Raw genomic sequence first — 16,952 nt, 5'->3', positions numbered from 1 at the left:
ACCTCAGCCTCTCAAGTAGCTGGGACTACAAGTGTGTGCCACCATGTCTGGCTAATTTTAAAATGTCTTTTTTTTTTTTTTTTTTTTGAGATGGAGTCTTGCTCTGTCACCAGGCTGGAGTGCAGTGACGTGATCTCGGCTCACTGCAACCTCCACCTCCTGGATTCAAGTGATTCTCCTGCTTTAGCCTCCTGAGTAGCTGAGACCACAGGTGTGTGCCACCACGCCCAGCTAATTTTGTGTATTTTTAGTAGAAACCAGGTTTCACCGTGTTAACCAGGATGGTCTCGATCTCCTGACCTTGTGATCCGCCCACCTCGGCCTCCCAAAGTTCTGGGATTACAGGCATGAGCCACCGTGCCCAGCCTCAAATTTTTTTTTTTTTTTTTGTAGAAACAAAGTCTCTCCATGTTGCCCAGGATGGTCTCAAACTCCTGGGCTCAAGCCATCCTCTTGCCTCAGCCTCCCAAAGTGCTGGGATTAAAGACGTGAGCCACTGCACCCAGCCCCAAACTTCCATTTTGAACTGGAAAACTACTTTTAAATGATTTTAATTCCCACTGTTTTAAAAGTAGAAATTGATATAGATTCTATTACTGTCTTCTGCAATCCTATCCACCTATAATATAGAACATCAGCTGGGAAACGCTGATCTAAAAAACCACTCGACACATCTCTATTTCACTTCAGTAAAGTCTTCATAAAGACTTGGTCTGCTCTGATAATCCGTACCAGAGTTTTTAAATCCTGATGGTTAGGAAGTCCTTTATGAGCAAGTCACTTAACCTCTCAGGACCTCAGATTTCTCATCTAGAAAAGGAAGGAGTTTGGATAAGATTATTTTTAAAAGTCCTACCCACACTAGAATTCTATGATTTTTATGTGTTATCCAAAGCATTAGTTTTCATAACTGTTTAACATCAGAACAATATGTTTTTAAAACAAACAGAAACCCTTAATATAGAAAGCACTTAAAAGTGAAGCTGAGAATACACAACATCTACAGAATACAAATTTGGAAACCACTGATCTAAAGCTCTCTTTTTAAAAACGCCTTCCTTTTTTCTTTGTCTCAGTGGAAAAGGAAAACATCTGGAAAGGATCCACCATATTAGTTTTCCTCTATGTAGACCAGAACATATGTATTAAGTCACCTGTCAGCTTTTTCTTCTCCAGATTAAATAGCCATTATAAGTCCCATTTCCCGTCCCTTTAAAAATATATTTCCTTTTTTTTTTAATGAACTTTCTTTGGTTTTGGTAACTCTTTATTAAAAGGTAAAGTTGCAAACCAACCATGATCTCTCAGAAGAGCCCAGTGTAGCAAAAGGATTACTTCCAGCTCTGTCATGTGATTCTCACTCCTGATACACTCCGAGTTGTGTCCTTTTCAATAACAGCATTCCGTGGCTGCCTCTGATTCAACCAATAGCTTAGGAGGACCCGCAGTTTTGTTTTGGTTTGGTTTTTGGCTGAACTTATTATATCTACTCAATAATTTCCCATCCAATACCCATGTAATTTGTTATTGTCCTCGTGAAGCCTCTGCAGTTTTTCTTATTGAACATAATCTTGTTTTTGATAGAGTGTTTTTCTAATTATTTAAGGTCACTGAATTTTTCTTCTGCTTTCCAACATACCTCATCCAACTTCAAAACCAATGTGAATGTTCTCTAGCTTATCGTTAAAGGTGCAGACTAAGAAAATGCCAATTATCTAAAAAAGAATCTATATGTGACATGTGTTATATAGGCCGAATTGTAGCCCCACCCAAATTCCTCTGTTGACAGCTAACTCCCACTACCTAAGAATGTAACTATAACTAGAGATAAGGTCTTTAAAAAGGTGATTCAGTTAAAATGAGGACATTAGGGAGGGTCCTAATCCAATCTGACTGATGTCCTCATAAGAAGAGGAAATTTGGACACATGAAAGAGACACCAGGGTTTCCTGTGCACAGAGGAAAGACATGTGAAGACACACCAGAAGCAGCCATCTGCAAGCCAAGGAGAGGGGTCCTGACACTTTGATCGTGGACTTTCAGCCTCCACAACTATGAGGAAATACATTTCTGTTATTTAGGCCTCCCAGGCTGATATTTTGTTATGGCAACCCTAGCAGCCCTAGCAAACTTATACACATGCTCCTGGCTTATGATGGTTTGACGGATGATGTTTTCAACTTATAGAACTGGGGTTTATCAGAGCATGACTCCATGGTAAGTCGAGAGGCATCTGTTGAAGGTTGACCTTATTCTGTGCATGACATTTTGCAGCTCCTTGGAGCTCACCTGGGAACCTCTGCCATCACAGAGAAGGTTACAGAAGAATACAAATACCCATAACTCAAGTGAGAATAGGTCAAAAAAGAAGATCTGAGTAAACTGCCCTGGAAGCACCAAGGAGCCAGAATTCTTGCCATCTAGGGGATCAGGGGAGGCTAAAAAGGAGGAAATGTCATCTGAGCTGGGCCTTCAAAGATGGGCAAAATTCCAGTCATGGGCGGGAGGCGGAGAGGAAACGGGTGGCAATCCAGGGAAAATGGACATTATGAGTGTGAACCAGGTTCACAGTACACCCATGAACCCTGTGAGAATGACCCCAGTTGTCATCAACCTATAAACAAGGTTGGCTGTTTGCAAACCTAGCTAAATATCAGAACCAATCGGGAGCCTTTAAAAAATATGCAGCTCCTCAGGCCCCACTCCCAGCCTGATGAATTAAGAACTCCAGGAATGACATCCTAAAATATTTATTTTAATCAAATTCTCAAGTGGGATAGTACTAACTTCATCAATTTAAAGACCCTTTAATACAAACATTTCATTGACCTCTACATGATAATGGCTATATTTCTCTTGAATGAAAAAATACCTACAGACAGAAAAACTATTATGAGTTTGGTAATAATTTCAAGTGAATTTGTATTTTATGAATTAGAATCAAGTTTACATGTTTAAAAGTGATATTCACATCTCAGTTTGACATATATACTACATGGAAGACATTATTCAATTTGCAGATAACACCAGGTTGCATATAGGCCCTCTGTCACTATTAAATCATGTGTTAACAGACTCTCTGGCTACCTCTCTCCTCTTTTCCCTATTCCTCTCCTTCTGAGAAGGTGGCCGTGTTTTTCATGGCTTTTATTTTTATTTTTAAAAGATTCTCTGAGACTCAAAGTCCTCCTTACTGAAGTAATGAAAGTAATCCCTACTCCTTACATTGAGGATTAAGTGAGCTTTGGGGTTTTGTTTCATTTTGTTGTTTTGTTTTTTGGGTTTTATTTTTTTTCAGACAAGGTCTTGCTCTGTCACCCAGGCTGGAGTGCAGTGGCACGACCTCGACCTCAACTTGCAGCCTTGACCTCCTGGGCTCAAGTAATGCTCCCACCTCAGCTTCCCAGCTTCCTGAGATGTTGGGGCTACAGTCATGCACCACCATGCTTAGCTAATTTTTAGATTTTTTGTAGAGTCTGGGGTTTTGCCATATTGCTTAGGCTGGTCTCAAACTTCTGGGCTTAAGCAATTCTCCCACCTCAGCCTCCCAAAGTGCCGGTGATTGCAGGCATGAGCCACTGCACTCAACTGAGATAATTTAAATAACGTACAAAATACAGTGCTAAATCTCACCTTACCCCTTCCCCAGCTGCACAACACAAGTATGAGCTCTTTCAATATATTTTTTGAAGCTGGGTCCTTCAGTCAGCCTTTTCTCAATTCAGGTTTTAGCTAAAGCCAGGGACTCACCTCTAAAAACTTGTTTCAGTCAAAAGTTCACACCAGTGGGGACCTTTGTCCGTTACTCAGCAGTCAGTGATACCCAGGTGAGTCATCTTCCCAAACAGATAACAGTTTTGCCCAAGTGGCTGCCACAATGCAGACAAAGGTAAGCTGCTGTTCTCCTTTTCCACTTGACTTTTCTATCTCCAGCCTTTTTTTGGGAGGTAGAAGGGATGAAGGTCTCACTCTATTGCCAAGGCTGGAGTGGAGTGGTGTGATCATAGCTCACTGCAATCTCGAACTCCTGGGCTCAAGCGATCCCCCCACTTCAGCCTCCCCAGTATCTAGGACTACAGGTATGCACCTCCACACCCGGCTCATTTTCTAATTTTATTTTGTTGAGACAGGATCTCAAGATGTTGCCCAGGTTGGTCTCGAACTCCTGAGCTCAAGTGATCCTCCCACTTCAACCTCCCAAAGGTCTGGGATTACAGGTGTGAGCCACTGCACCTGGCCTACCTCCAGCCTTGAGAGTAACCTTCTCCAGAAAGTCTTCCTTGGCCCCTCATTGGGGTTCCCATAGTGCCAATACTTATTTTATTCATGCATTCACCCTTCAATTAGTAAAAGTCTAATACCTGCCAGGACTTGTTTCAGACACTGAATGAACAACCAGGCTAGGTCTCTGCTCTCATGGAGCTGTCATTCTAGTGGCGAAGGCAGTAAACTGTCAATTTACCATGCAGCATGTCAGGTAGGAAGACACGCTAAGATGAAACATAAAGCAGGGCAAGGAAACAACAGAGATACTGCTATTTGGGTAGGACAGTCAGGAAGAGCTCGTTGAGGTGATATTTGAGCAGAGACATGAAGAAATGAGAATATGGACCAGTAGGACGTCTGGGAAGAGAGTTCCAGGTGGCAACTTTCTTTGTCAGCAGCATGGGTCTTGTATTACTCAGTTTATTTACCACTGTTATTGGTCAAATTGTGTCCCCGCAAAAATATCTTGGAGATATGTTGGAGTTCTAACCTCCAGAATATGACCTTCTTTGGAGTCAGGAGCTTGTAGAGGTGATCAAGTTAAAATGAGGCCAGTAGGAGAAGCCCTAATCCAAAAGGACTAGAGTCCTTGTAAAAAGGGGAACTTTGGACACAGAGATACACATACAGGGGGGCGGGGGGTGGAAAACGTCACATGAAGATGAAGGTGGGGATCAGTGTGATGCATCTACAAGTCAAGGGACACCAAAGATTGCCGGAAAACCACCAAAAGCCAGGAAAGAGACACGGAATAGATTCTCCCTCACGGTCTTCAGAACCAACCCTGCCAACAACTTGGCCTTGCACCTCTAGCCTCCAGAACTGTGAGACAATAATGTTTTGTTGTTTAAAGCTTGATCAGCCTTAAGTTTGTATTAGACTGGTGCAAAAGTAATTACGGTTTTCACCGTAATTACTTTCAATGGCAAAAATCACAATTACTTTTGCACCAACCTAAATAGTACTGTGTTATGGCAGCTCTGGGAAACGAATACAACCATCCAGTGCTGTGAGGGCCACAGACAGATCACTCGCTCGCTCACCCAGGTTCACGAGATAAACCCTGGTTATACGGAACTTCTGGGAGGCCTGGGTTACTGTAAGTGCCCCCTAACTGGACTCCCTGTTTCCTGTCTTACTTTCTCTAACCATTCTTCACAGTACTGCCCTGATCTTTCTAAAACCCGAATCTTTCCTATCTCGTGGCTTCACAAGCTTTTACCTGCCTCCCACTCTCTTTGGGATACAGCAAAATTTCTCAGCTTGAGGACACAATGCCCTTGGCATCCGGCCCCAGCATATTTCTCCAACCTTATTTCTCTCATCTTTGCATTAACTCCTTAGCCATATATTTTCTACCCCACTCCTAATGGGACCAAACTTCCATTCATCCTGAGTCCTCCACTTAGTCACCATTTCCACCGGAAAGCCTTCCCAAAGCCCCCAGGAGGGGGGTAGGTGTCCCTCCTATGTGTTCTCCAAAGCCCTTTCCTTCAATGCCTTTGTGGCATTTATCACAGTGTGTTCAAGGCCTGTTTGTCAGTTTTCTCCCTGTGACCATGAGTCCCTATCTTGTTTGTTTCTCCAGTCACCAAGAAAGCGCTTGGCACTTGGAGGACATTCAATGGACGGATGAGAATAAATGAACAAAGCATGCCATGTTCCAACCAGCTGGTCCCAGAACTATTTTGTTCTCCTTTAAGGGATGGGGGATGGGCAGGTGACCTTTCCAGGGATTTCCCAATAGTAGGTAGAACCACTGGAGCTGGATGGAGCTCCACCTTTCCTTAGTGGTTGCAAGAGGAATTTAGATTAGACATTCAAAAGCTGTTCCTTGTGTCGAAAGACACTTGCAGTACAAAGAAGGGAAAGTAAACAATCCCGCGATTTTTAAGGTTGGGGTTGACCAATATTTTAGAATCTGTTTTTTTATAGGAAGTGGCCCCTTCATGTACCCAAGCCTCGGATACGGTAAACTGCATGTCCTGACCTACAGGTAAAGGTGGTGGGAGGTTAGGAGAATAGGGAATTGTTGCAACTAACAATGCAATGTGTCCTGTGCCCGTATCTCTAAAAAGTAAATATTTTTGAGCTTTAAAAATTATTTGCATGCATGGTTTGCCGGAGAGCCTGGAAGAGAAAAGAAGAAAAGACAAAAAGTAACAACATTTACAAAAATATGCCTGACTGGGAAAAGACAGAGGGGTCATAGACGAAAATAATCAGGATTGGGTCTCTTTTGCAAATTCCTGAACGGGGAAATGTATCAGAATTTCCAGTCCTCAAGAAACAGGGCCTTTAAAAGTCTTGTGTGCTTCTTGCACACCCCCTTCTTGGGGGAAAAAGACGAGGGGGGCGGGGAGGCGGACTCGCTCTTCGCAGCAGGAAGTCTTCAATGGCTATGGAGTTATGAAGAAACAACTGCCCAGAAGTCCTTATTCGGAGCGCTAAACTCGATTTTACCACATAAAGAGCAATATAAAAGCTCAGAACAGCCCCATCATGGTGTTGGGGAAACAACTCGGCTTCCCCATGTGAGAAAGCCAGAGAGCTCCGACTGGGTAGTAGCCCAGACCTGTGTTAAGGGTTTTATTTGCAAGTCAATGAACCAAACGGGCGACCAGGCTCGTTGTGCCGCGTTGTGGAAGCAAGGTTATTATTATCGCCTATTGCCCCACTGAACAATTTCACTGAAAAGGAAGAGTCCCAGCCGTGTGTGTGCGCGTGGTGCCATACGGGACGTGCAGCTACGTGCCCACCTCCAGAACGACTTCATTTACAAAGCGATTACCATGTTATCTATTTGTTTTCCTTTTCCAGCAAGAGCAGCCTTACTCAGCCCTCAAATTTCTTAATTACAAACCCGTTTGCTTCTAAATCAACCCCAAACCGTCAGGCAGAGCCCGGAGGGAGGCTCTGCAAGTTTGCACACACCCCCACCTCCCGGATCCAGGGCAACAGCAGAAGCAAGTAACTGTGTATGTGCAAAAAGGTGGATCTGGGGACGAGGATCGCTGAGTTTGTTTACAGAGCAGAGACGCCTCAGCTCGGATGCCAAAGCTACCAAGAGCTGCAAACGCAAACTTAGCAGAAGCACACGTACCCCGGGAGCGGCGGGCGGGCCCGAAAGCGCGGACTGGAATTCCAGGGCGCGGGAGCGGAGGTGGCCGGGCCCGCGAGCGCGCTCCGTCCACCTGCAGCCGCTGCCGCTCCCCGCCCCCAGCTCTTGTCCTTGAAAGGAGTGGAGGAAAAAAATGCATCTACACGCGGTGATCTAGAGTAGATCTACCCACTGCCCGTATGAAAACACAAAGGCACAGCCTAGGAAGGCGCGCTCAGGAAAGGGCGCATTATTTGTCCGGGTCTTTAAAACCCAACTTGAGGAAGCACAGCCATTCTTCGCTGCCTGGGGAAGCTTTTGCAAAACCGGGGAGGCAGAAGGGCACTCTGGAGGGCGGGGGACGCTGGTAGAGTCCCCTTTTCCCGTAGAGAGCTGGCCAGATCGCTAGGTGAACCGAGTGAGAGAGCTGGGGGTGGGGTAGATCCAGCCTGATGGGGGCGGTGAGCTCTTCTCGTTCCTATCCCGGCAGGCGCTACCTTCGGGCGGGGCGGCAGGGGAGGATTTCCCCCCTGCCTCGGGGGTGGCTGAGCCAACCTCGCGTTTCTGGGCCGGGAAGAAACCAGAGTCGGGGGGCGACGGGGCTACTGGGCGGCCCCCGGGCCCCGCAGCCTCTGCGCACGTGCCGCGGGCGGCGGGGACGCGGCTCCCGGATCCGGTCCAGGGTGTCCGCGGTTTTCCGGAATCCGCATCTTGGCGCCGCCCGACCTGGAGGCTCTTGCTCCGCCCTTCCTGGAATGCTATATTAACTGTGGCCAAAGCCCTAAGAAACACAGCTCATTGTTGGCAGCTGCCGGGCGGTCCTGCGGAGCTGTGAGGGCAGCGGAGGGGAAATAAAAGGGAACGGCTCTGAATTTGCCCCAGCGGCCGCTGCGAGACCTCGGCGCCGACATCGCGACAGCGAAGCGCTTTGCACGCCAGGAAGGCCCCCTCTATGTGCTGCTGAGCCGGTCCTGGACCCGACGAGCCCGCCCTCGGTCTTCGGAGCAGAAATCGCAAAAACGGAAGGTAAGCGCGACGGGCGAAGCTGGCTGGGGCTCCTGCCAGCCCAGTCCTCCGAGGGCAGGGTTTGCCCGGAGGAAGAGCGTGAGGCGAAGCTGGGGAATAACAACAGGATGTGCAACAACAGGATGAGGAGGGCTGATTTAATGCCTGAAGTTCGCGGCAGGGCTACGGGGCACTTCCTTTATTAGGCCACTTCGGGGAGCAGAGGGGGTGTGGGCTCGGGTCCCCCCGCCCGATCGCAGAGGAAGGGGCTGTTTGTGCAGCGCCCGGCTGTGTTATGAGTGGCAGCTCCTCCGTGGTGGCTAGCCGGGGTGCACGGGCTGCTAGTGGGATCTTGGGGGTGGTGGTTCGCAGCCGACGTGCGCCCGGGAATCCTGGGGGGCAGAGGCGGGCAAAAGTGGGGTGCGCTGTGGTGGGCGACACGTGTGGCGGGGGTCTCATCATCTGCCCTTTTCACTTCCAGGACTGGAAATGGCAGACCATATGATGGCCATGAACCACGGGCGCTTCCCCGACGGCACCAATGGGCTGCACCATCACCCTGCCCACCGCATGGGCATGGGGCAGTTCCCGAGCCCCCATCACCACCAGCAGCAGCAGCCCCAGCACGCCTTCAACGCCCTAATGGGCGAGCACATACACTACGGCGCGGGCAACATGAATGCCACGAGCGGCATCAGGCATGCGATGGGGCCGGGGACTGTGAACGGAGGGCACCCCCCGAGCGCGCTGGCCCCCGCGGCCAGGTTTAACAATTCCCAGTTCATGGGTCCCCCGGTGGCCAGCCAGGGAGGCTCCCTGCCGGCCAGCATGCAGCTGCAGAAGCTCAACAACCAGTATTTCAACCATCACCCCTACCCCCACAACCACTACATGCCGGATTTGCACCCTGCTGCAGGCCACCAGATGAACGGGACAAACCAGCACTTCCGAGATTGCAACCCCAAGCACAGCGGCGGCAGCAGCACCCCCGGCGGCTCGGGCGGCAGCAGCACCCCCGGCGGCTCTGGCGGCAGCTCGGGCGGCGGCGCGGGCAGCAGCAACAGCGGCGGCGGCAGCGGCGGCAGCGGCAGCAGCAACATGCCCGCCTCCGTGGCCCACGTCCCTGCTGCAATGCTGCCGCCCAATGTCATAGACACTGATTTCATCGACGAGGAAGTTCTTATGTCATTGGTGATAGAAATGGGTTTGGACCGCATCAAGGAGCTGCCCGAACTCTGGCTGGGGCAAAACGAGTTTGATTTTATGACGGACTTCGTGTGCAAACAGCAGCCCAGCAGAGTGAGCTGTTGACTCGATCGAAACCCCGGCGAAAGAAATCAAACCCCCAACTTCTTCGGCGTGAATTAAAAGAAACATTCCCTTAGACACAGTATCTCACTTTTCAGATCTTGAAAGGTTTGAGAACTTGGAAACAAAGTAAACTATAAACTTGTACAAATTGGTTTAAAAAAAAATTGCTGCCACTTTTTTTTTTCCTGTTTTTGTTTCGTTTTTGTAGCCTTGACACTCACCTCCCTGATGTAGTTGAAATATCTAGCTAACTTGGTCTTTTTCGTTGTTTGTTTTTACTCCTTTCCCTCACTTTCTCCAGTGCTCAACTGTTAGATATTAATCTTGGCAAACTGCTTAATCTTGTGGATTTTGTAGATGGTATCAAGTGACTGAACTGCATTCAGATTTACGAGTGAAAGGAAAAATTGCATTAGTTGGTTGCATGAACTTCGAAGGGCAGATATTACTGCACAAACTCTGCCATCTCGCTTCATTTTTTTAACTATGCATTTGAGTACAGACTAATTTTTAAAATATGCTAAACTGGAAGATTAAACAGATGTGGGCCAAACTGTTCTGGATCAGGAAAGTCATACTGTTCACTTTCAAGTTGGCTGTCCCCCCCGCCGCCCCCCCACCCCCATATGTACAGATGATAATAGGGTGTGGAATGTCGTCAGTGGCAAACATTTCACAGATTTTTATTTTGTTTCTGTCTTCAACATTTTTGACACTGTGCTAATAGTTATATTCAGTACATGAAAAGATACTACTGTGTTGAAAGCTTTTTAGGAAATTTTGACAGTATTTTTGTACAAAACATTTTTTTGAAAAAATACTTGTTAATTTATTCTATTTTAATTTGCCAATGTCAATAAAAAGTTAAGAAATAACTTGTTTTCTAGAAGTCATTTGGGGGTGGTTGTTCCCTTTGGTGGCTTTTTTCCCCGTCTTTGAGTTGAACACTATTGATGAGAGTAAGCATTCCAAAGGATAAATTACAGGACACTAAAACAGGTCATGATGAGCTTAAGCGGAGAGCAGGATTTAACATAATTGGCATAATGCTTCATTGTTATCATTGTAACATGCCTCTTGGTGTGCTTTAATCAAAAGCTGCAAAGTTGTCACAGTGCTTTTTTTTTTTTCTTAATTGCCATCATATCAAGTGTACTCCAGAGTTAGAAAGGTTTGCAATACTCAACATTATCTTTTTCAATGGGCAGGAGGCAAAAAAATCAAGTGTTTCTGTTTATACCTGACTCAACTACTTAAATGGAGGTAGATTGGAATAATATACTGATTGATTGATGATGGGGGTGGCATTAAATATAAATCTACCTTTATCTCCAGTGGTGAGAGTTTTATTTCTCAGCAAAAGTGCCAAGGATAGGTACATATTTTCTAGCGTAATCTCTGAAACAGTGTCTGACTGGTTTATAGTTCTGAGGAAGATGGGGCAGAATTCCACCTTGAGGCTTTCCGTTTTGTCCTATAATATTTAAAATGTATTCAAGTTGACTCAAAGGTCAAATTACAATCTTTTACAAGATGTTCCCTCTTAAGCATGCCCTGTTTTCCTGAATTCTGAGTTTTCCTGTTGCATGCATGGGATGCAAATCACCTGAAAATTATACTTTAATTTTACCTAGATAGATGTCTTATCAAGAAGACCATAGCTACAACTAAGTGGGTGTCAAGTTTTGCCTTATATAATCAAGCAAAGGAAAAAGTAATATTGTGAAAATCTCAAATTATCTCAGGTGGAAGGAGAAGGAATTTTATTTTGTTTTCTCCTTCATGTTTTCATGGCTTAACTTACGTTTATAAGAGCAACACACCTACCTTCAAGAAAAAATACAGACTTTTGTACGCAACTTACTAGGGGAAGTAAAAAATGTAGGTTGAGGAAAATCTTATAAATAATGCTTTAAAAGAACATTTCATTTAGACTCTGATTCTCATCTTAAATTCCATATTTTATAAGAAATCAGGAGGAGCGGATATTTAGAAGTGTTACGAGAGAGTAAGTTGGGCACAAAGGCTGCTTTAAGTATAATTCAGATCACCTACATTTTATAATTCTATTTCCAAGGCAGGCCATGTAAAATTAAAATGCACACACTCCACTGGGTTTTTTATATACCTCTATAATTGACACTTTCTTATTTAAAATTATGTTCAAATAAATATACTGAATCATCCAAAACTCTTTTTACCCTACTTTAAAAGCTGATCCAGATTTCCACATTAATAGTTAAAGCTGAAGTTTTCTTCAGCTAAGACATGTCAATACTAAATCTGCAATCAGCAATAAATCTTTCTAGCTAAGCATTTTCACAGTAAGTTTTTCTTTCTCCCTTTTTTTTTTTTCCCAGAGGCTCAAATGAAAAAATATGTTTGCATACATATTAATACAGCAACTCCAATCCTTTTTCACTAGTGCCAGGAAAAAAGGAAAGTGATTAAACGCATTGTTTTTTTTGCATAAAGAAGCAAAAGAATTGTTTTGCCACCACCCTTCACCATTTATTCTGCCAGGGAATAAGCCACAACACCTGCTCTGTCACTAAATTCCTCCTGCTGCTCAAACGCCGGAACACGTATGTGGAGATGCAGAGCCCAAGGAACTATTATTAGATCTTGAGCCCATCCCTACCAGAACAGAGGACTCAAACAGAGGAGCTGGGCTAAAAAGCACAATTTGTCTTCAGTACAAATACAAATGCTCCCCCACCCCAATTCACTTGAATGATCTCTGTTTCATTAAAAACTCTTTCTTGATCAACAATTGAGCAGATTCTACGTGATATCTGCAGGTCTTTTAAGCAGAGAAAAATAACTCCTTGTTTCAACAACCTGATTAGTGAAACCTGTACAGTGACCTAGATCACCCGGCTACTGGCAGACATTTGCAAAACCTTTTGTGGTCTTGCTTCCTACTAAGTTGCTTATAGTATATGGGGAAATTTGACCTCTGTACCTTGGCTGTTTGTCAAAAAGTTCTAATATGATACAAGAGAGCTTCTGTTCTTTAAGCTTTGCCCAAAAATAGACACTCCATGCTTGATTTTCAAGAAGAGATCAATGATAAGCTGCAGTGCAACCTCATAGCTACATGTCAGAAAAATAAGTCCACATTAATAAAAACGTGTACTTCTGTCTTGTGCCTGATAAAATCCTCGTGACAGTATCTTTGCGGGAGCTGATAAAGACGTTAGAGCTATGGATGGGTCTTTGAAGAACAGTTACCTAATCACCACTGTTTATGGGGTGCTGGGCTAGAGCACTAGTAGCAGAAGGCTGACATCTATTGTGAAGTTTATGGTCTCCATGACTTTTACTACTGTAAACGCCTGGGATGGCTATAAATTGATGTCAACATTAAAGGCCAGATCCTTTAGAGAAAAATATTAATCCACTAATCTATTATGGGTGGCCAGCTTTGCAATAAAAACTTTGCAGCCCCGGACCATTAGGTGTTTTCGCCCCCTTGTGGAATTTATTTAGAAGGTCAATGAAAAGCTGTTTCCTCAAGAGCTTTTTCGCTTTATTGTTTGTTTTGTTGCCATTTCCGAAGACTTTGTTTTCTTCTTTGAGCAAACAGCACATTTTCGAGCAACACATTTTTTAAATCAAAGAAGATTCCAAAATAAACATCCTTTATAAAATAAGAATATTTTACTTACCAAAAACCTTAACCTATGATTAAGTGTGCATAATTGAGATTTGCCTCATATTTGAAAATATGCATTACCTAAGGGGTTTTCTTTTAAAAGTGTAAGGAGCAGTGGTTTGGGCCGATGCTTTAGCCTGTAAACTGAGGGGATGGCAAACCCTCGGCGCCTCCACAACAGGACTGTTGATTTGCAGTAAGGGTAAATAACAATGCATTTGATGGTATGAGGTTGGAAAGGTGGAGGAAAATATCCAGGAATGCAGAATGCAATTATCTACATTGGAATGTGACCAAGTCACCAGCCCTAATCTTGTGAAAGGACTGCAGGATCTTTAATGAGGATGAGTGTTGCTGTCTAATTGAGTCAGTAAAATTTACTTTAAAATAAACCGGGCAGATAACATTGTCTCCAAAAAATAAATAAATTTAGAATTCAAGGAATTTAGGACCCATGCCACTGGCAATTTTTTCCTCTGCAGTGGAATTGTTTTGCTAGCATGAAAGCAGCATTACACCTCTTCAGAAATGCATGCTTCAGAGATGGTATTTATCATTTTGGGACTGTACCACTATCATCAAAATCAGCGCTCCCAGGCAGGTTGAGGCTGAGCCTCTAGAAGAGAACAATAGGTAGCACATCAAATGACTTAGCCAGTGAACCCCTATTATCATGGGCTCTGTTTGTCTTCTCCCCCTAGAATAGAAGGAACAATGGCAATGTCAGAATTTTAATTGCAATGGACTGGCTTAAATTACTTGACCTATTTTTATGCAGCAAGGAGAAAAATGATTCTTTTTTTTTTCCTGGTAGCCATACTTTTAATTTAAACTGGAAAAGGAAATAGAAGAATATTTTCCATCAAATAACATACAGCTGATAATTTTAGTTTGCCTTGTAGTGAGACCTACCTATATTTTTAAAAAATATTAAAACATCTGAAATAAAGAACTTCTTCCCTTCCCAGAAAGAAATTAAACTCATAAGTAATGCAGTAATGCTAAAGAGTGAGAAAATATTCTAAGAGCGGCTGGCGTGAATTTCCATCATATTTTGATATTTATACACAATGAAAGAAAAGCTATGATAAATAAGAGTCTGTTGTGTTGAGGAACTGAATCCATGATCCTTGGGAAAGAGAAACTATCAGACCGACCTCTTCCATACTGTCTATGAACAAATAATGACTTTTTAGTGGCTGGATTCTTATCAGTTACTTCCTTCCCCTAGATGAGCACTAAATGAAGCAGCCCCAGGAGGCCGTTAGTGGTGCTTTTTGAGAATTCAGCTTGGCTAAATCAGGACTTGTAGAGTGAGCAAAAAGCACATGAAAGAAAGATGGACAGTGAATATTATTACTTGCTTTATATGTTATTAGTTTTCATTAGGCTGAACTAATCTGAAAGATTAGTGAGGCAGGGGCACAACCAGGGGTGAGGACTGTGGTTTACGGAATTCTTGGAATTTTCCCATGGTATCACCATTGTGCTCAGCCCTGAAATCCTTCCCTTTCTTCCCTCTACAGTAGAGTGGTTACTTGATTACATTTTGGGTTGCTGAACAAAGCCGACAGGGGAATCTGTCTCCTGAGGAGCCTGTAGCAAGGCAAGGTTAGCGTGGTGCGCATTGCAGGAGATATGCAAATAGGCGAGTGGCTTTTGAAAAGTTAATAGTGCCCAAAGAATTCTGCCTGTCCATTCCTGAAAGCTGAGTGGGAAGCAAAATTAAGGCTTGAGTGCAAGTCAAACTAGCATAAAATCAGGAAAAGTCAGCCAGCTCCAGATTGTCAATACTGTTTTTATGAACACATGCTACAGTGAAGGAAATGGGATTGGAGGCTATTGAAGTCTTTTCTCTTTGGGTTTTCCTATGGATTGGTATAACATTTGGCCTTGTGATTTCCTCAGTCACTAGGCCACAGAATTTTGTTGTTGTTAGTGGTGGTGGTTTGGGGTTTGGTTTGGGTTCTGTTGGGTATTTTGCTTCGTGACAGTTGCTATCTCCTTAAAGCACAAACATACGGTATACTTCAATTGTGCGTACACATTCTTAGATCACCTTGTAAATATGGCCCCGTTGCATGTATTTTGGATAACTCTTGAAAGGAGGATAAGCAAGATGATGACCAGTTTCATATATCTCTCTTTACCCAATGTGTTCAGAAAACATAAGGACGATGAGACCAGTAGGTGAAAAATGATTGAACTGACTGTTATGTTCCTAATAGGAACTTAAATATCAAAATGTTTGTAAGATCCCCTTCTAGCACCATTTTTTGGATCAATAGTTCTCAGCTGGGTAGAGGTACCTCTCAGGATGGGGAGAAGGGAGAGAAAACAGTAACTTATAAAAACATATTCCATACTATATTTGGACAGATGTTTTAATACACATTCTTTTAGTAAAACAAAATGTAGAAAGACATTTCAAACTCTCTTTTTTTTTTTTTTTTTGGAGACAGAGTCTTGCTCTGTTGCCAGGCTGGAGTGCAGTGGCGCGATCTCAGCTCACTGCAACCTCCGCCTACTGGGTTCAAGCAATTCTCCTGCCTCAGCCTCCTGAGTAGCTGGGACTACAGGCACGCACCACCACGCCCAGCTAGTTTTTTTGTATTTGTTGGCCAGGATGATCACAATCTCTTGACCGCGTGATCCACTCACCTCAGCCTCCCAAAGTGCTGGGATTACAGCGTGAGCCACTGCGCCTGGCCTCAAAATCTTCTTGACTGATAGGGCATAGATTTTTAAATGGTAAGAAACACTGTTTAGACTGCGTGGGATCAAATCGAAGAAATTTACCCTTCAGCCAACATCTCTTAAGAAATCTCTCTGTTGACCATAAGTTTCCTGTGGCTGCCTTGGTTGAGCACTTACTATGTGACAGATATTGTGGTAGGCACTTTACATACATAATCTCATTTAATGCTCACAATATGCTTGCAGGATTCATGATATTCTCCCAAATTTACATAAGGAAATTGACATTTAGAGAGGAAGTCAACTGCTCAAGGACAACACAGTAGCAGATAGAGGAGCAGAGTAGTTTCCAGACCTAGCTTCTCAGTCCGTGCTCTTTCTAAGACGCAGTGCTGCTGTGATAAACCAAATGACACCTATTCTTAAATGGCACTGATTGTAAAATGATCAATTTAATAAGTGATTAAGAAAAAAACCCATTACATTACATGAACACAAGTTCTAAAATATATGAATACAAGTATACCATGTATTTATCCGTACAATCACATACCGTTTCCTTTTGGGATTCACAAGATTCGGGTCTACGCTTTTTCAAATTTGGTATAAAAATTCCTCCAAATTAAGTGTGACCCCTGAAAGTGCGTGAGTAGCCTCATGGTGAGCTGCTTACACCTTCTTAACGTTTTGACCTCGTTAGCACTTCAAGTCAAATGAAAGAGTATCAGTGATTTAAATTGCAGTTTCAGTTTTTTTTTCCTTAATTGAATTCCTTCTTGCTGGAAATAAACAGTTTCTTTCAGAAATTAAGCCGATGCCTTATCCTCCCAATTCTATGCCCTATTAAATGAGAATGTTAGTTACTAAATTCTGGCACATAAATATGACCGCTTTACAACTTGCCCCACTGCCTGC

General features: G+C 43.9%; 1 protein-coding gene across 1 annotated transcript; it reads left to right on the top strand.

Annotated features, from left to right (window-relative positions):
- Nucleotides 1-8,150: 8,150 nt before the first annotated feature.
- Nucleotides 8,151-10,557, top strand: CITED2 (Cbp/p300 interacting transactivator with Glu/Asp rich carboxy-terminal domain 2). The gene is made up of 2 exons (XM_054492923.2): nt 8,151-8,392; nt 8,853-10,557. The coding sequence occupies exon 2, from the start codon at nt 8,861-8,863 to the stop codon at nt 9,680-9,682; it is 822 nt and encodes a 273-aa protein (XP_054348898.1). The 5' UTR covers nt 8,151-8,392; nt 8,853-8,860; the 3' UTR covers nt 9,683-10,557.
- Nucleotides 10,558-16,952: the final 6,395 nt, after the last annotated feature.

This window comes from Pongo pygmaeus, chromosome 5 (assembly GCF_028885625.2).
Source record: "Pongo pygmaeus isolate AG05252 chromosome 5, NHGRI_mPonPyg2-v2.0_pri, whole genome shotgun sequence".
Lineage (NCBI taxonomy): Eukaryota > Metazoa > Chordata > Mammalia > Primates > Hominidae > Pongo > Pongo pygmaeus.
This window is presented reverse-complemented; position numbering and strand designations above follow the sequence as displayed.